The sequence below is a fragment of the Limulus polyphemus genome, unplaced genomic scaffold (assembly GCF_000517525.1).
Source record: "Limulus polyphemus unplaced genomic scaffold, Limulus_polyphemus-2.1.2 Scaffold885, whole genome shotgun sequence".
In the NCBI taxonomy this organism is placed as follows: domain Eukaryota; kingdom Metazoa; phylum Arthropoda; class Merostomata; order Xiphosura; family Limulidae; genus Limulus; species Limulus polyphemus.
This window is the reverse complement of record NW_013666495.1, coordinates 19,522-39,483: the sequence shown is the minus strand read 5'-3', so window position 1 is coordinate 39,483 and position 19,962 is coordinate 19,522. Positions and strand designations below refer to the sequence as shown.

The 19,962-nt window shown below is 36.6% G+C and overlaps 2 protein-coding genes across 4 annotated transcripts in view; one reads left to right on the top strand and one right to left on the bottom strand.

Annotated features, from left to right (window-relative positions):
• LOC106461038 (trafficking protein particle complex subunit 12-like) overlaps positions 1-2,922 on the bottom strand; it is a 78,564-nt gene extending 75,642 nt beyond the window's left edge. Inside the window, exon 1 of one of the 3 annotated variants that reach the window (XM_013920822.2) lies at positions 2,851-2,922. The gene's annotated coding sequence lies outside the window, so the exon portion shown is untranslated. Of the gene's footprint in view, positions 1-2,802 lie in introns of all 3 variants that reach the window. The other 2 variants (XM_013920821.2, XM_013920823.2) reach the window with 2 other exon arrangements.
• A 3,109-nt stretch (positions 2,923-6,031) lies between these two features.
• The window catches only part of LOC111086154, a 26,599-nt gene continuing 12,668 nt past the window's right edge, over positions 6,032-19,962 (top strand). The window contains exon 1 of the mRNA XM_022387855.1: positions 6,032-6,145. Coding sequence (XP_022243563.1) covers positions 6,032-6,145 — 114 coding nt within the window. The remainder of the gene's footprint in view (positions 6,146-19,962) is intronic.

Here is a 19,962-nt window from a genome sequence, read left to right as displayed (position 1 = left end):
TGGACAGTTTCTAGATGGAAACAAGATTAAACAAAATGATCACAGTAATTCTGAGCTTTTTCAGGCATAAAAACTGGGAAGTTTAAACACTGATAAGGCTCATGGGCCAGATAATAATTATGCAAGAGTTTTGAAGGAGGTTAAGGTATATTTTTGTGAACCACTTGTTATTATTGTTTGCAAGTCCTTGAATAGTAGGCAGGTGTCAGAGGATTAAAAGATGGCTAGTTACTTCTATTTTCAAGGAAGGTGATAAAAACTGATCCAGTAATTATCAGATTTCATTTCGATAACTTGTCAAAATCAGCTGCCGACTTTCTCCTTCTTCAACTGACCTCTGCCATGCCTTGGACTTGCCTTCACTACTGCCTACTTGCCTCACCTTCATACATTTGTATATGTATGTATGTATATATATATATATATATGTATGTATATTTCTGTTTCTTTTTTTTAAATCGATAAAGTGACTAATTATTCTTTCGCCCATACGGCTCATTATTCCGCTGACCATAAATTGAAATGTAACCTTATGCCACAAGTAGGGTGAAGGAGGATTGTTTAATCTTCGAGCACCCTTGATGAGTAATTATTTCTTAGGAGATAATTATTTTAAAATCAAAATAACTGCCAAGAACTACTACTACCACATCAGATTAGCCTTAGATTAGCAGTGGGAAAAGTTTTTAAAAGTCTGAGAAAAGATGCTTTACAAAGTTATTTAACAAAGCTTAAAAGTTTGTTGGATAATAAACACGTTTTCACTACAGGTAAGTCGTGCCTTACTAATATTTTGAAATTCTTTGAAGAAGTTACTTCTTATTGTAGATGAGGGTAAGGTTGTGAATTTAGTGTATCTGGATTTTCAGAAAGCATTTGAAAAGGTACCGAGGATTGTTTAAAATTACTTCTAACCGTGTGGGGGATAAGTTGTCTTGATGGACAAAAAAAGTGGATGGATGGAAGAAAGCAGAGGGTTATTATAAATGGAGTTCAATCAATCTGGATTAATGATACAAGTACGATATTTCAGGGCTCAGAGTTAGGATCTTTGTTCTTATAGTAAAGGGATGTACTATATATATTTTCTAACCCCTTTAGTTAAAATTAATATTTTCAAAATTATGCTGTTTCACAATTTCTGGGTTGGACACATATGGGAGCTCAAATGTGTTACTAACCTTCACTTTCCTTAAGGAGCAAACTAGCCTAAGTTAATCATGCTTAATTGGTTCTCTTACAGGAAAAACAACATTGTTTTTACTATGCGAGTCAAGTTATTCTTGTTGGGGAATCAGATAACAGTTGCTAATGGAATTGCCCTTGAGCTTCACTGTCCATTAGCATTTCTCTTTTACATTCTCAACTAATTTACAGGTGGAAGAACTCGTACCAGCAAGAGCTTATTGTTTATTAGCCTTCACCACTTTGCTATCTTACACTTTTCTATTTAAAACACAAATAATTGCTTACCAAACTGCAAACTGTATTGCTGTTTATTGTATTGCACTGCATTGTTGTTTGGACTTAAACTGTGAGAGTATCATCACATATTTGTACTTTGTGTAAATCTATGTCTTGTCTCTTTCATTGTGACTTAACTATCATAACTCATCAGGAAATATATATATATATATCCAAGTCCTGGATCCAAGAACCTCATGTTATTAGTAAGTCTGATTTTTGTGCTTTGCGTGTTATCCGCGAGATACATTGTTTTTGATTTATGTCAATGCTACAGACTAAAGAATGGTCAATAAAAAATTTAAAATTGGTTATAATATTAAGGTTTTAGGTATTGCTGGATGTGAGGAAGATATTTCTGCTTTACAAAAGAATTTAAAATATTTGATGAGTTGGGCAAACAAATGCCATATGGCTATTTAAACTCTATAGTAAATTTAAGGTAATGCATGTGGATTATCATAATTTGATTTATAATTTTTAAGGAAATAACCATAAGAATGTTATGGAAGAAATGGATAATGATGTTTTGGTTAATTAATCTCTTAAGCTATCCAAGAAACTTGCTTTTGCTAGTGACAAGGCTAATGAGATTTTAGATTATATCTACAGAAGTATAGAATACAAGTCTAAATAGGTTATAATTTCATTGCAAAGGTCACTCATTAGGTCTCATTTGGAGTAATAAATTCACTCTTAGACTTTTTACCTTACAAAGGACATTGAAATGTTGAAAAAGGTTCAAACGAAGGCTATTACTACTACTGCAATGATACCTAGTATGGAAAAGTTGTCAAAAAAGGCAGTTAAAAATAATAGCTCTTGAAATGTTCTTTAGAAAAGGGAAGAGTTACAAGGGATTTGTTTGAGGTGTTTAAGGAATTTATTATTTATAACATCAATGCATTATCTTACTTAATGGTGAGAATGATAAGACTATAGGACACAAATTTTGGCAGGATACAATTCATCTTCAGCTCAGTCTTTGAATTTGACAGTTTTATTTCTTTAACAGGGTGGTTAACTTTTGGAATGAGTTGTATACAATAAATTCAAGAGAGTTTAAGGGAAAAATCAATATATCAAATGATAAGGAATGGCTTTGGTTTTTTCTTCTTTTCTGTAATTTAGTTCAGTTGATGGTAAAGCTAAGCTAGAACTTATACTACAGTAGACGGCAGATGATCCAAAACTCAAAAGGGTACTTGTTTTGTCTATGTCCTTAAACTTTAAAGTTAAACTATTAACATTTATATGTTATGTTAATACCAAATAATAATTTTTATCTACATCATAGATATAAATAAGTTTACATACAAAGACTTGACGAATACTAACTCTAATAATAGTGATTTGGTAGAGCAAAAGACTAACATTATATCATACTTCTTGCGTAGTGGTGTTGAAATTTAACAACAATAAAAACGGAACATAGTCCGAACTCCACAACTGCCAATATAACCTGCCATCTGGTATCATTTACCTTATTTACAGCTGAAATATGCAATTCAAATTATTAACAATTAATTAACTCGTATTGTAATTATAGATTTATTTTTGCAGGGTAGGAGTCATCTTTAACTAAGACAGTTTTACTTTACTTACAGGGTAGTTGGCCTTTAAAATGGGTCGTCATTAGATGTGGTGGTGCAGTAAACATAACGGAGTTTACGAGCAGATGTTATAATATTAGTTGACAAAGGCTTCGGAATCGGGGTTGCTGTAGCGCCCCACTTTTACATATTTCACTAATATAGCAACTGTAAATTATATTATATTATTATAAGCCCCTAGGTTGAGCTGCCTTTGGTAGCATGGGAGCTGCTTTTAGCAGCTCATTATTCTTGCAATCTCCCATTGTAAAATCTGCATATCTAGCCAAGTACTCCCACTTCGACACTCCTTCCTATACCACCAATTGATAAGGGCTGGCTTTGATATTTTTTTTTTTTATTTTGTTGTTGCTTAGTTTAGTTTAGTGGATTGAACATCTTAAATGGACCAGTAGGCCTCTTTGTGTCCTTAAAACGTGTAATATATTATGTTTAGTTTGTGGCTAAAACAGTAAACCAATATAACGTCAAGACGACAAGGGGTAAATTGGTCCTTCCTGGCCGTTCTTACATAATCACACCACCAAAAAGAGTAAAAAGTTAAACTCACCATTTATGTTTAAGCTTTTGTTTGTAATTAAGCACAAAGCTACATAATGGGCTATCTGTGTTCTGCCCTACACGGGTATCGAAACCCGAATTCTAGCATTGTAAGTCCTTAGACATGCCACTGTGCCACTTGGGGGCATTTTTAAGCAATCGCCGATTCCTCTTTAAGCTCTTGATTGTCTTTTTCAGTTCGTAATCCTTATTTACATTAAACAAAAAGTCATAAGTTTTTGTATAGAAAGTGAAATTCATAATACTTTGTTAAAGGAACAGTTAGGCCACACCTTGCTTTATCACCAGATTAGTGTCATTGTGTCAGTAGTTTTGATCATCTGCTTAACAAATGTTTTATTATATTTAGTAGTAATGTAATAATAATAATAAATCACTAACGCTTTCAAAAGGTAACCTATTGTAGTATGTAGGCATACCATATCCTCTACTATTGTGATATAACTTTTTAATTCAAAATTCCAGTTCATCGCCAATCAGAGCACAATCCTGGTTCTGGCCAAAAGGACAAATAATGAGTAGACTAGAAAAGCTGGATGAGTCAGTTGACCTTCACAGTCAGAGTTGTCTCCCTAAAAGGTGAGATGATGGACACACACAGGTAAAGACTGTGAATCGTTGCTGAAGGTACCTAGATAGATTGATAGAATCCCAATCAAATTGACAGGAGCTCCTGACAACTGGAACTAAGCAGGGCTGTATGACAAGCCACCACAGGCCATCATGGAATATTGGGTAACTGCTCATTGGAGTGGTGAGGTACCAGTAAATAGTTTCCATGAAGAGCTGATAAGATTAGGAACACCTCCACCTGGTGTTCATAAAGTTAGCCTTTGAGGGAGAGGTTTTGGATTGACATGCAAGGCCAGTAAATGTGACAAAACAAATCACACTTGTGATCTTCAAGGGTTGAAAAAAGAAGGATTTGGATCAGCTTTTGATATGTTTCAAGTAGGTGACTGCTGGAATGAATGGACAATGGTGCTGGCAGTCCAACATATGGTCCTGAACCTTTAAAGTCAAGTCCTGGGTGTTGCTCGCTACCTGGATGAAGTATAGTTAAACGAGTGTAAACCGTTGAGGATGAGCTGCATCACAGATTCAATGTGCTGGAAAATAGAGCAATTTAAGAAGCCAAGTTTAAGGCTTAAAAGAGATGCATCACTGAAGGGCTTTCCAACTACACAGACAAACAATCAGCATTAATTGCACGGGAAGGTATACTCAGCAATGGTCACAACAAATTGGAAAGATATACTCATAGATAAATTGATTGAGTGGCTTCCCAATAAACTGATGTAACAATATTTAAAGGTGAAGAATATTTTCACCATTGCTGAAGCCATGTCTACCACGTTACACTTTGAGGTGCTGGAAAGGAAAAAGCCCACACCAACCACTGTGGTGATAACTGTGTTGTTGAAAGGAACATAAAAGGTGTCTCGATCATAACTGACCAAGTGAGCTAAGTGATTCTTATCTGTAAATAATACAGTAGTTCCGAGTCAACTCGCCTTTATTCTTCACTAACCTCTGACCAGTTGATCGAAAAATCACCGTTTTGTTGTGTCAGGAACTTCAGGGTGTATTGACATATTTAAGATTGTTTGTGTCTGAGAAAGCAGATTTTACATTAGAATCAAAGATATTTTCTACTGATTTAATATAAGTTTTATATATACTTATGGAGGATTTTGTGTGTTCTTATTCTGTTAACTTGTTTTTATCTCATTTCAGGAGAACTTCTGTGTTAGATTTTTCACCTTTGTCCAGGACGAGTACCAAAAGATTCTCGCAGCGATTCAAACTTGTTTATATTCACTTTACACAAACGAGTTTTAGAGTTAGATTTACTTTCATGTGAAGCATAGTTGTTAGAGCATTTTTAAGTAAAGGTTTCTTGGATTCCACAGCTGTGTTGTATTTACGTACATTAAAGTGAGAGTATCTAAACTCGAGGTTATTTTTATTCAGTGGTTTCATTTTACGTAGCCTAGCTTATAAGGATAAGTAGAAAGATCAACATAATTTTTTTTCCTTTAGCTCTTCATTAACTCTTGCTAATCCTATACTTTGTACTTAAAGCTTTAAAATATACACAATCGCTTATTTATTCATTGTATTGTTGTGTATTGTGTTAATGCATTATTGTTTATTTGCATTGTTGACTGTGAATTATTGAATATTTGTTTTTTTTTGTATAAATCTGCATGGAGCCTCTTTGTTTGTCACTCAATTGTTGCAACTCATATGCACCCAAGATTCAAAACCTATAGCTATTAGCAGGCCTACCTTTTTATTTCTGTTTTGTTGATTATTCACAAGATAACACAGAAAGGTGAAATGTTGGGCCTGTTGCCATAAGATCTGGTAGTTGTAGATGTAACCTACTAATGGGAATAGTAAAAGAATTCTTAATAAGTAAGAATACCAAGGAAATTGCTGAAATGGCAATTTCTGCACCATGGGAGTTATATGACATGAGAGATGATGAGCTGCTTGAAGAAGTAAATGGGTCATTGAATAGGTTGGTTTTATTTGGGAGAAGCCCTCTCATGGCTCTGGGACTTTTACCAATGGTGTAAAGGTCCCTTGAAGCCAACACCCTTTAACCTATCACTCAGAAACGAAGCCTATCTGGGGCAGTGTATTCTGTATGATGGTGTGTGATAGAGAGATTAATTGACAAGCTGAGGATTCTGAGACCCACTGGGGTGGTCTCCTTAAAACTCTTAGCAAATACTAGCCAATGGATAAGAACCCCACTGTCTCACTTTGGAGTGAGATGAAATACATTTAACATCATGAGCTGTTCCGCTGGAAAGCAAGATAACAAGCACTTGCCAACAATGAGATTGATGGTTAGTAGACTATATAGCCAATTTGAGAGGAGAGGCCAACTGCCGAGTAAATGAGTCACAGGGCATCTTCGGTGGATGTGCGTGACCAACAGAAGTTGTTTTACCCATTGCTCTGACCACGAGCCCCATTATGACTGTTTGACAAGTGATGGTGATCACAGGAATTTCTCTGCATAGAGAGATACCCTACCTTATCAAGATCCAGAATGAAAAAAAGCAAACATAGCATGGAACAATGTGTGAATCTTCTCTGAGAAAAAAGGCAACTGACCACTTAGCCCTTAGTCACAGGTTACCATCAATGAGTTTCACAACGTTAGAAGATGAGCCAGAAAGTCCTCACTGGATATGACAGCAATCAGTGGGCCAGTTGGAACCTCTCAGAGAAGAGATATACCCAGATGCCACACCAATGAAAATAGAGGCACAGCAGGTTGATAAAGTCCACTTCAGTGATCTTTATCTCCATTTGATAACACAGCATATATCCCCTTATTAAAAAGTGGAGGAAAGTACCCAAATGCGGCATGGTCGCGAAAGGACGGCATCAAAGATGAAAAAGTCCATTACAGCAAACCATATCACTGTCTGGTGATGCAGTAATTGTCTTCATCATATGAGATTGGAAAGTGGAACTGGCAAGAGCTTCTTTAAGAAGAGAGGCAAGTTGCTGACGCAACTGAAAGTTGTATGGTGATATGGAGTCTAGCAGGACACTCAGAGTCCCAAGTTGGCATTTGTCTAAGTGTATGACTCTAGGTCACTGAAATATCAAGTGTACCTCCCATATATCAGACAGCCACGTTCAAAACACATTGTGGGGTACTATGTAACAGATCTGCATCTAGACCGTGTACATATGTGGTTGGCACAAAGCAGATCTCCCCTGTCATATTCAAGGGAGCAAGAAAAGCAGGTTCTGGCATTGAATTGCCAGGAACTATTGGTTACAGGAACAGGAGATGTTGTGTCTGTTATTATGTCTGCATGGTCCAATGCTTGATGTTGTTGAACACTTACTGGAGGAGATGTTGGCTGATTTTAACTCAGTTGTGGCTGAGTTATGCTGATAGTTTGATCTGGTGGAAAACTGAGCCTTCCACTCTGCCAAATTTAAGGCTTTCAGATGTATTTGACTATGATTTGTGTTACCTGCATGGAAAAGTGTATCCTTCAGTGGTGGCTACAGATTGCAAATACATCCTAGCTTGCAAGTTCATTGACAGACTTCTGAGTGACACAATGAGGCATCACTTGAGTGTGTGTGTGACATCCATGTTCTAACAAAGGCAGTGTTGGCAGCAATGAGGTTTGAGGTGACTACCTTGGACTGAGCATTGCTGAAGATAAGGAAGCTGATAGCATCAGCTATCAGGGCTCATCTTATTACGAACTGCCCAATCCATAGTGGTGTACAATGCCAAGTTTGCCTTCTGTTGAAAACAAACCAAAACTGGCACAGCAAGGAGCTAGAATACAAACAGGCTGGTATCCAGCCCCTAGGAAATGGTATCCAGGCACCTCCACAATGTAAGCACCAATACAACAGGAATACCAGTGCAAATGTGGCAGAGACCAGTTGTTGCCATGAGTGAAGCTCCATAGAACTAACGGAATCTGAGTTAAATCTATCTCCCAACTCATGAGGGCATAATAGTCTGTGCCAAAATATGTTGTGGTAAGCCCATCTTTGTCTGGGCTGAGTAGTACTTAATATATGTCTGTGCATGTGCATGGTAGGACTGTGGAATTCCTGGTGGACACAGGAGCTTCAACAACCCTAGTAGACACTGCTGTGTATCAGGCACTCCAAGTGAGGCTACCACTCTAGCCAGTGGTCACACATTTCATTCTGGCTACTTGACGTGGAAAGAGAGACAAGTCTCATCTTGCATTTGGGTCGGGTGAGTCATAGGACAAAAACTGTTGTCATAAACTTAGGATGTGTGATTGGCATTCTAGGGATGGAATTTAGTTTCAGTGGAAAATCTGTCCAATGCTAATCAAAACCCAATGGTAGTCAATGGACAACTTGTATATATATAGAAAAAGGAATTATTACAGTACCTGCAACACACAAGAGGTGTGCTATAGTTTACTGAGAACATGAATGCATGTGTTTCTGTTTGTATTACACTGAGCCAGAAGGTTAGATGTCTCTAAGTTGTTTTGCAACTACAGTTCATTGGCACTCCAGCTTCTTGCTAGAATATTCATTGGCATGTCAAGCACAGCAGAGCAGTCTGACACTAGCAATGATGCTAGGGCTCCTTCTGTTACATGAATGTTCATGCTCTGCTCCCAGCCCACCTGAGATCGCTAGTTGAGGATTGCAGAAGTAGTCTGGACTCAACTCAGTACCAGAGTCTCAGTGACTTACTGGTTAAGTATGCCAATATTTTTGTTTGACTGAATGGCCAACTGGGGTTAGAAACTTCATCACAGATACAGGTCATAGAGTCCTATTAAACAACTACACTGCCAACTTTCCTGGAGCACTAGGAAAATAGACAGTAGTGGGATAAATTGAATGTTAAAGGATGGGATAACCCAGCTCTCTGAGAGGGTATGGTCATTCAGTACTAATTGTCAGGATTTGCCATGGGATTTGTGTTGAATGTTGGCTACCAGTCTCTAGATATTAACAAGTCCAACTGGATGACGAGGGCAGAGCCAAAACGGCTTTCAGCATTTGAGGTCTGGATCATAGCCTTCAGGCTGTGTAATGTTCTAACTACTTTTGAAAGGTTAAAACAGCTAACAATTAAACATTTTCAATTAGAGAAGTGCTTGGTATATTTGGGCGATATCTTGGTATTTGACCAAATGTTTGAGTCTGTTGTAATCAGCCTCTCTATGATTTTACATAGTATTGCGTATGGACAGCAGGGTAAACGCTAAAATCCAGAAAATGTGCACTTATACATGCATCAATAGTTTTTCAGTCATATCATGGGCAAAGAAAGTGCCTCAACGGACCCTTCAAAGATCATAATGGCCTGACTCATGAAAAAGAAGAGTAAAAGCTTCTTTGAGTTTGTGTTGTGTATCAACGTTTTGTGGCAAAATTTTCCAAGGTAGCAATACTCATGTCTGCCATCATTAAAGCTAAAGCTCACTTCAGGTGATCTGCATAGTGGAAGCACATATTCCTCACCTTGAACTGATCTTTAATGGAGGCACCTATCCTAGCATATCCAAAATAAGATTGTTGGATACAGCTGCCAGTGATAGTGGAGTTGGTGCAGTGCTGTCACAGAGATTGGGTGGAGTGAGTAAATGCATATATGAGTAGTACTCTTACTGTCCCAGCATGCTGATACTATATCGTAAAGAAATAACTCCCTTCAATTGTAGTATTCGTGAAGCACTTCTACACTACTTATATGGCAGAAAGTCCACTTTCAGAGTGGATCATGTGTCACTGAAATTGTTCATAAACTTTAATAATGAGGAGGGGGTGACTGCATGCTGAATGACAACATTGCAAGAATATGACAAGATCAACAACATTGCTCAGGAGCTTAACACAACAATGCTGATGGATTATCTTACCACACAATGAGACCATGCTCATTTGTTCAATGTCCTAATCTGGGACACTGAGCTGAAACTGTGATCATTTTTGCTATTGTGGTGCAGAACCAAATAGTCAGTAATTTCACAGGTGATTCTTTAATATATCTCACCATTTATACTCTCCAGGAAGAGCAACTGAGTGATCCTGAATAAGCATTGATACTCCTTAATTCGAAGCAAGGGAGCATATGCCCAGTGCAGGTTTAGGAACTTGGTATAAATGCATATCGTTTGTGACCTTATACAAGCAATTGCAAGTATACAATGGTGTGTTATACTGCTACTCATGATCATTAAGATGTGGAAGTTGACCTATGCTACATCTCTTGATCTCTCACACCCTGTGGAACCAGATTCTCCTAACTCTGTATGACACAAGGAATAAAGGTCATACTCTTGCTAACATCTGACAATGACACTACTAGCCAGGAATGAATTGTGATGTTGAGTGCAGTGACAACACTGTACGAACTTCACAAAGTGGGTCAAAACATATCAAATGGTTGACACACTAGAACAGTCTGTTGCTGATATGTTGGCAGAACAATGGACAACTGACTGTTAAAGTTCATTGCCCGAGCTGTGTGCATCTTGAGAGATTCATATTAATTAGGTAAAGAGCTTCAACAGTCAGTTGTTCTCTCAGTTGAGTGAGTCACTGGATGTGGTGAAGAATTTAACTTCATCATACCACGCAAAGTCCAATGGTTTGGCTGAATGGATGAATAAGCAGATACTTGCCAGGTACATAAGCCCTGGTGGAACCAATGACGACCTGTTGTAAATAATGAAAGTGTACTATTCAACTGAGATTTACTTAACAATGCAAAGCAACATTCTCTGTGAACTTGAAGTACAGCCCAACTCCTAATTCAGAACATTAATTTCCTTCGGGCATATATGGAATAAATTAGAGCAGCCATGACTAATGCTCCACCAAAAAGAGGATGCCATGAAAAGACATTCAGGGAGAAGTACTTCTAGCCTGGAGACTAGATGTGACATTAGTACACACCTGCAGCATAAAAACACACTTGGCCCTGATTGAATTTGTCCCTATCTAGTATTTAGACGGTTTGACCTCTGACCTATGATATCTAGTATTCTCACTGTGCAAGCTTATCCAAGACGTGAATAAGCTGAAGAACTTATAGTATCCTAACCAGCCCAGTAGTTGGAGGTTGAATCTGACAAGTCTGAGAAAGATGAGGCTGTCAGTGATCATGCCACCTCAGCTAGTACATATCTGGCCATCTTTTATAAGTCAGATGAGGGAACATCTGAAGAGGTGATGGAAAGTTTCAGTGATCAGCCAAGTTATCAACAACAACCCCCTTGTCAGTATGGCTTGGATTAAAGCTATTTCTTCATTCAGCTAGGATTGTCATTTGGTCGAGAAATAAATGACTGAAAGACACATATACAAACTTACTTTCCAAACAAACATGTGATTTTCTAAGCGAAAATCCCACTCCTATAAGAGTAGCAATGTTTCTTACAAACCTTTTGTGGGGTTTCTCTTGTATGCTTATGACAAGACAGTTAGGGAGAGGATTTTTCTAATTCCCACCTCATATTAAGACAAGTTGGCCTTCTGACTTAAGAAATACAGATTTTATGGGAGGCATGCTCATGGTTAGACTGTGACCATATATTATGAAAGAACCTCCAATACCTTGACTGACCCAGGCATTTGAGACTGAACCCAAATAGTTTGAAAATGTGACTAATACCGAGTAGAATGGTCATTTGATAAAGAAATCAATAACTGAGAGGGAGTTATGCCATGCTGTTTTCCGAGCACCCATATGATTTTCCAGGCAAAAATTACCACGCTTATGAGAGTAGAAGTTGGCTATGAAAACCTGCTTTATAATTTTTGTGTCTGTAATAAGACAGCCAGGAAAAGGACCTTCTTGGCCACTACCTCGAACTCAGATAAGTTAGCTCTCTGACTTATGAGATCCAGTATTCATGGGACAAATGCTTTTGAATATGTTGCAACCATACATTATGGAAGATCCTCTAATACCCTAGCCAATTCAGAAATCAAATTCAAATCCAATGAGTTTGAGAATGGGAATACACAAGCTAGACAATCATTTGGTTAAATAAGCTAATGATTTAAATGGAGTTGTGTATCCTTGCTTTGTGAATACCTTTGTGAGATACTAATTAAAGATCACCACCCAACAGTTTGTCCACAACTATTGCAGGGTCTCTTCATTATACAAGAAAGCTAGGACAGTCAGGTAATCAAAAGGTTGCCAACTGAAAGGATATTGTAACCTTGTTTTTGAGCCATTGGATAATGTTACCCAATAGAATATATAGGATATAATAACCGTGAATACTAGCCTGAAAGGCAATAATCAAAGAAGCAGAGAGACTGCATGTTTTAATAGTGCGAGGAAGGAATAATTCTGTTTTGACACTGAAATGTTCTGCAGGTACTGAGCTTTGCCATAAGGAATGGAAGTAACATAGTCATGGGTTGAGCTATATTGTGCATGTATTGGCAGGTTTTAGTTTAGTTTCTATACAGAAACACGAATGGCGGAGTGAAGTTGTCTATGAAATGTGAAATTCTAAAACACCGTATTTAATAATTTAAATTTGGGAAAACCTGATAGTTTACTTGTTATGTGAAAATATTTTGATAAGCAGATTAAAACATTTTGAGAGGTGTTTTTATATATATATTTAATATAAATAAGTACAATCTCAGTTCTGTATATAAATACAAGCTGTAATGCTTTGAGTGAGATATGATATCTCCATGAGTGTTGGCTAGTTTTGTCTTAGGCAAAGTTTGTTGCTGATCAAAGTCGATAGGAAAAGGAGACGTGGGTGGAAATACATTCTCACAGGTTAAATATTTAGTTGATACCTATGTGGTGTTTGAATTATGTTGGTCACGAGTGTGGATACTCTCTCTCTCTCATTTGTTTTATTACTTGCTATGTGCCTGATTTTCATATAGTTAATATGTATTTTTGTTTGAAAACTACTGTTGTTTTCAGTGTTTTCAGAATGAATATGTCGAGTTTTGCTCAAGTAACACACTAATTTCCTCTGTTTTGAAAGCATTTAAAAAATAGGCTAGCTAGTTGACGATGAATAAATTTATCTTGAAGATAGCATGTGATGCTCAGACATATAAAGTTATTATTCCTGCCGATAAAGGTCAGAGGTTGTCGCACCTAAACCTTGATACTAAGTGGACACAGTTCTTGTATGTTAGATGAGTTTTGTGGGCAAGTATTCCTTTATTTTTGCATAAAAAGCCATGTTTGTCCCTGTAAAATAGAGATATTGAAAATAGAAAAGCTAGAAATGATTTTGAGGAGAGATATGATATTCAAATTTTAAGGATAGTCAGGATTTTACACAGATATTTATAATGGTTTTAACTTTAAACTTCCCGGGAGTTTGTTTTTTTGTTCATATGTAAGATCAAGAGCAGGGGTTCCCAACCAGGGGTGTTGGCACCCATTGGAAGTGCGAAATGAGGGTCCAGGAGTGAGCGGAAGAGGCCTCTAGAGACAAGGTCCGTTCCCCCAAATATCGCCAAGAGAAAATGTCTAATGCCCACTTTTCAGGGGAGGGGGGGGGCGAGGGCCACAAAAGGTTGGGAACCACTGATCTAGAGTAAGTAGATTTGGCTTTATTTTAAACTTTCACTGTCATGTTGTGAAGTGAGTGGTGTTTGTAAGAATTTTGGAGTCATTTCATTTAGTTTAAGTTTGGATAAAGTATGTTGCATTGTTCAAACTTGAAAAGGTACCTAGTTTAAAGTAACACAGTAGTTAAACCTAACTATTAGGCTTTATTTCATCTGACACGGGAGAGGGGGACACACTGAACTAGTACGAGCTCAATCAATAAAGTCTTCATGCGATCTTACAAGTCCAACAAGCACTCTGAACACGTGTCTTGAATGCAGTTGTTTTTGTGATTGTATTGTAAGTGATATATATATTATTGTCAACAAACATTTTGACTGTGAACTTATCAGGCTACTGCTTGGTGTTCTTCTTGATGACTCGATTGCAAAAAGGAAGATTATTTATATTCTGTAGTCCAGTATCCTTCGAACTTCGAGAGAGCGGAATTAACTGACTGCACTACTGGAAAGACCGTTTTAGCAGAAACACCATAATTCTAAAATATAATTTTGCACAGAAATGAATTATTTATATCACTGTTTCATGTGTACTCAGCTGTACAATCACAACTCATATCTTATTAAAAAGTAAGGACTGAGTCATTTGCAAATTTTCAACTGGGCAGTTTTATATCTTTGATCGTACTTCATTATGGTGGGTTCTTAAAGAAACTTCTCTTGTAATAATTATAAGATGATTTTGTTCATGAGAAACCGCCATTTGGAAGTTACTGAAGATAAATATGGATGATATTTTCCAACATAGAAAGATCCTCAAAGAACTATATAAATGAGGTAATTAAATGTAGGTTCCAAAATCAGATTATACTTTATGAACATTGGATTAGAAACTTCCCAAATAATATCCAGACTCAAAAGTCAGAAAAAGTGACTCAGAGAAGACTAGGAAGATTTAAAGCCTTCAAAATTAAGTTTAGTTGATTATTTGTCAACTTCATAAAGTGGATGAAAAATAACGTATTTACTCGTGTATATATGTACGTGTACGTAAAATGGTCATTTCTAAAACTGACAAACAGGTAGGTTTGTTATGAATTTCGCGCAAAGCTACATGAGGGCTATTTGCGCTAGCCGTCCCTAATTTAGCAGTGAATCACCTCCCACCAGTGGGCTACTCTTTTACCAACGAATTGACCGTAACATTGTAACGCCCTCACAGCTGAAAGTGAGACGGGGATTCGAACCCGCGCCCCGCAGATTGCGAGTCGAGCGCCCTAACCATCTGGCCATGCTGGGCCAACAGGTAGGTGTTTGATATTTACCCATCATATTTGTCTATGAATTATTGGTCTTAAAATTGTATAAATTTTAAACTCACTAGTTTGACCCTCAGGAAAATCTTACATGCACAATGCAGTATTGAGAAAACAACTAGCGTGAAAGAGTAATTTATATAATGTATTATTCAACCTTGTGATAAAACAGAATTTTATCTCCATAGGAAACTATACTAAAAATACATTCTACATTTAACAATAAATCCATTTTCAGAAGGGTAATTAAGTAGTAGAGTACGTATGTTAGACAAGTTAAAGTTCAATGTGACTTTTAAATATTCTTGTAGAGGTGAAGAAAAGGTTATGCAAAGCAGAAAAGTAAATCTGAGTACTTCCGACTTTCTTTATCTTTGCAGAACCATATAAAGATGTTCTACTCTGTTATTTTGTTATTCAACTAAAGTTATGTTTTTAAATTTTTATGCCATAAAAATATCTATATAAAGTTTGTTGCTTTACCATCAAAATATGAGTGTCTACAAGAAAAACTACGAGAACAATAAGTTATACTATAGCTCTGTTTTCTGTGTTTAACTCATCATACAAAAATGTATCATTTTTACAGTAACATTCCGCCGTGCTATTGGGGGGCATAAAGTACTCAACCCTTATATTATTCTTTCTATCAAGGAAGCTCTTCTACAAAACATACAGTAACCATGAAACATTGCGTAAACATTTTAAGCCCAGATTCTGGTTTATGATATAAGGATTAAACTGTATAACCCACATATCTTCGGATTATCGTGATATAAATGGGCCATCTACGCAATATCACAAAAATGATAAAAGATATGTATGCTATTATGCAATTTTTTTATTAAATTGTCTTTAACATTATTCCCAACTAAATATAATTACAGATCACATTTATTATTTTACTTTATACACGCGCTTCCAAGTTTAAAAACATATTTTCAAAGATAGCAAAAAAATATACGAGGGCGGAAATATAAATTGATCATAAATCATGTTTTTATTATTTTAAATTACCTGTGTTTCAAATATAACAGTTTGTGTCATTATATAGACTTGAAAGTAGTTCTATTTTAAACAGTCTTAAAAATAACACATATATTGTAGATGGTTCCTGAAGAACGAAATATTGAGTATTTGCAAGTTTTTACCCTGGGATTTCTTTTTTTTTTTTGGTTTAGGACAAAGCTACAATAGGCTATTCGGTTTGGCCACCGCGGGGAGTCGAACCCAGGATTTTAGCGTTATAAGTCCGTAGATTTAGCGTTGTCCCTCTGGGGGACTTATCCGTGCTAAGAAGTCGTTTGTGTTTTCACAATATTAAACATGTATTATTAGTTAGCTTGTAATGCAATCTGTCAAAGTGTCTATATTTTCATATTTTGATAATCGTTCACCTTTTGTATATATTAAATTAATTATTTTTGTAAAATCTTACTTTATATCAAGAATATTCCTATAAAAAAATGGCAATTTTAATTTTTATTCTCATTTTTATGCAAGATTCCTGACTTATATTTCATTTTCGCTGTCAATCTCCTAAAATTTATGTAATATTTAACCTAAAGATACTCGATGGTGTGATAATATCAGCTAAAGCCTTATGGGGGTAAGCAGAGGGTATTAGCTATCTGATCACCGTAAGTTTATCTATAGGTTGATCACTGAGTGACAGGATATTATGTGTATATAAAATAATGAATTGTGGTAGTTGCTATTAATAGGACACTTGCTGTAATGGTGACTTCCCTAACCACTAAGGATATAGTCCCAATAAGTTTAGTTTAGCGTTAGCAATATTTAACAGTTTTAGACGGTTTATTTTAATTACCAGTAACTTGCTGGTACTCTTTTTCAGTCCCCAGCGACTCAACGGTGAGTCTTCAGGCTTACAACACAAAGAACCGGGTTTCGATATTCATTGGGCAGAACACAGATAGCCCATTTTATAACTTTGCGTTTAACAACAACCAAACTAACAATCTTTTTTTTCCAAATAACTTATGTAGTTTCGTGCACATATATTTTTTTATTTTGTTTAGGGATTTTGTTTATTTATTATTATTACGGGCACAGTCGATATCCTGGGTTTTTATGAGTTCAGTTGCGAGTCTGACACAATCAAGAAAATGACACATGCATCTGTCCCCCCCCCCAGACCTGGGGATGTGTTTTTAAACAAAGTAATTGGATGTTTTCAGCTGTTTCTCTAGATTAGATCCACTGTTTTATTATAATAAAGAATTACCGGTGGCAACTGGTAGGTCAAAGTTTCAACACACACACCTGCTGCCCTTTAGCACAAATGGAGATTAAATACATGTGTACTCCCTCATCAACTAAGTCTTGGTATAATGGAAAGAGAGACAAAAGAAAAGAGGACACAGTCACAATATTAAACATAAATTTAGAAATTTATTTATTTTACAAAAATAATTTTCACCAGTAATAACAACCACAATTATTTTTAGAAGCTTTATGTAGAAAATGAGAAAAAGACGATGAAAAAAAACAACAAAAAAACAATACATCCAAAAACGCTTGAGCGTAAAAAGAAGCTTCAGGTGGAGAGGGACAGGTACACACGTCATTTTCTTGCTCGTGTCAAACATTCGACTGATGCAATGTGGTGAATTAGAAGCTGAGCTAAGCTGAGAGTAATTTCTATGTTACAGCTGAGATGGGAATTTTCGGCGTTTTAGTATGATACCGATCATGGTTTTCTATTCCGATTTTTCAAGACACAAACTAGGGATTCAGTGCACTGTCAAATAAAATCGGGGCACAGGCCTAACGTGCCAATGCCTAGCGACGCTTCTGTCCAACAATGTTTATCTCAGGCCTAAGCTTATGAATAAGTAAGCTCTCCATTATTCGGAGGCTCTGTTCATCATAAAAGGTTTGGTTTGAATTTCGAACAAAGCTACACGAGGGCTATCTACGCTAGCCGTCTCTAATTTAGCAGTGAAAGACTAGAGAGATAACAGCTATTCATCACCACCCGCCACCAACTCTTGGGCTCTAGTGGGATTGTTCGTCACGACTGAAAGAGCAAGCGTGTTTAGTGGGATGAGGATTCGAACCCGCGATTTAAGGAGTTAAGCACCCTAACTATCTGGCCATGCCGAGCCAACAGGTAGGTGTTTGATATTTATACTCAAATCTGTCTTACTTCTTCATAAGCTGAAGCCTGAGGTAGACGTTGTTGGATCAAGTAGTAAATTACCTCTGTTGCAATAAAAAATGTAGTTGCTTCATTTTACTTGACCTAAGTAGTGCTTGATAGGTGAAAATTCCGGTTACGAAAGCATTTCCCTTTCCACATTTTACAGGAAACTTTTTAACATCTTGTTTAATTGTTCTAAAGTACAGTATTTCCGCATCATGTATAACAAAAACAGTTTTAAACAATAACAAATATTGTAAAACACCTTACACTGTATAAAAACATTTACAAGTACTCTAGTTAAAAAATACTAATTACAGTGTAAGTGTCTTCGGTTGATGTAACACACAAAAATACATGAAATCCATCCAAACATACTTGATCGAAAAATAAAATCTGATTGAGCTCAAACAGTACGTGAGACATTAAAAGCTTTTTTATCCGGCATCTTCGTATCCAGAAAGCTCTTGTAACTGGAAATTTCAATATTTCTAAATATTAATGCTCATTTTAGTTTAGTGGCGCTGCTGTGGTTTTGTTTACGTCGTTTCCTGCTGGTAAGCTTCAGTTGTTGACTGTCTGTACTTTGATTCACATTTAACTCTCTTTCTCAAACGTTGTCATGCTTAAAATGTAACACACTTTCTAATCCCATGTAATCTACTTGACTATTTGTGTAATATTAACAATATCCTGATCAGTATATTACTTCCTTGTATGAGTTGCTTCCCAATTTAAAGAGACCGAAGCGGCAGTGACACCAGATGACACTCTCGTTCTGAGCTGTGTTATGGGATGTGAACTCTAGGAACTAGAGTGGCGAAATTGAAATGGAGGAGGGTATTTTTTTATTCTTATTAATCAATGTTTTTTAACGTTCTTCACTGATATGACATGTTTTCAAGAATGAATATTTATTTATAACTAAAAAGAAGTAGACGAAGATTGAATTCATTGCTTCATGCCGCTAGCGCTAGGATTGGTATATATCCTTCACATTAAAAGCGATTTCTTAACCCTTCAACGGCGGTTGATATCACATGATGCAAGCATTTTCTGCGCAACATTTTGAATGGCCCGCTGTAAAAATTCGCGAATCTTTACGTATGGGGTGGTAGAGAGATTTACATAAACCGGAAACGATATGTTAAACGCTTTAAAGAACGACAGGAAGAACATAATAATCTATACTGTGTATAATAGAATGTTATGATTAATATGTAGCAGCATGAAATCTAAGTTATTCATGAAGATTACACAAATCTATACGCGCGAACGTTTGCTAAAGTTTAAAAAAAGCAAAAAATTATGCTACACATTTGACAACTGTAATTTCGAAATTTAAAACAATAACCAAGTGTTCACAAACTACGGTATGAAGCACATTGTGTAATATGCTCGCACACGTAATTATATATTAATTCAGCTTATAGTTTTATACGTATGTACGTCCAACTAACTCCTCCCACAGTTCTGGAGCTAGCGGGAACAAACTGGGTATGTGGACTTAGGGTGTCCTTATCCATATGACGTGGTCCCCTAATCAAGGGGGTATAAATGGGGCTAAATCGTTCTCGAAATGTCTCCCAGGCATGATGGAGGTGTAAGAGTAAGTTTCCAGGGTCGCTGAATCAGAAACTTGCATGCGATTTTTTTTTATTCTTTCTGGCTCCCTCTCGGGATCCCGACCGTGCTATGTTTGAAACTATGCTCATATCCCGACTCACGATCTAGTTGGACTAAACTTGCCATACATTCTCGAGTACCACGAGCGGGA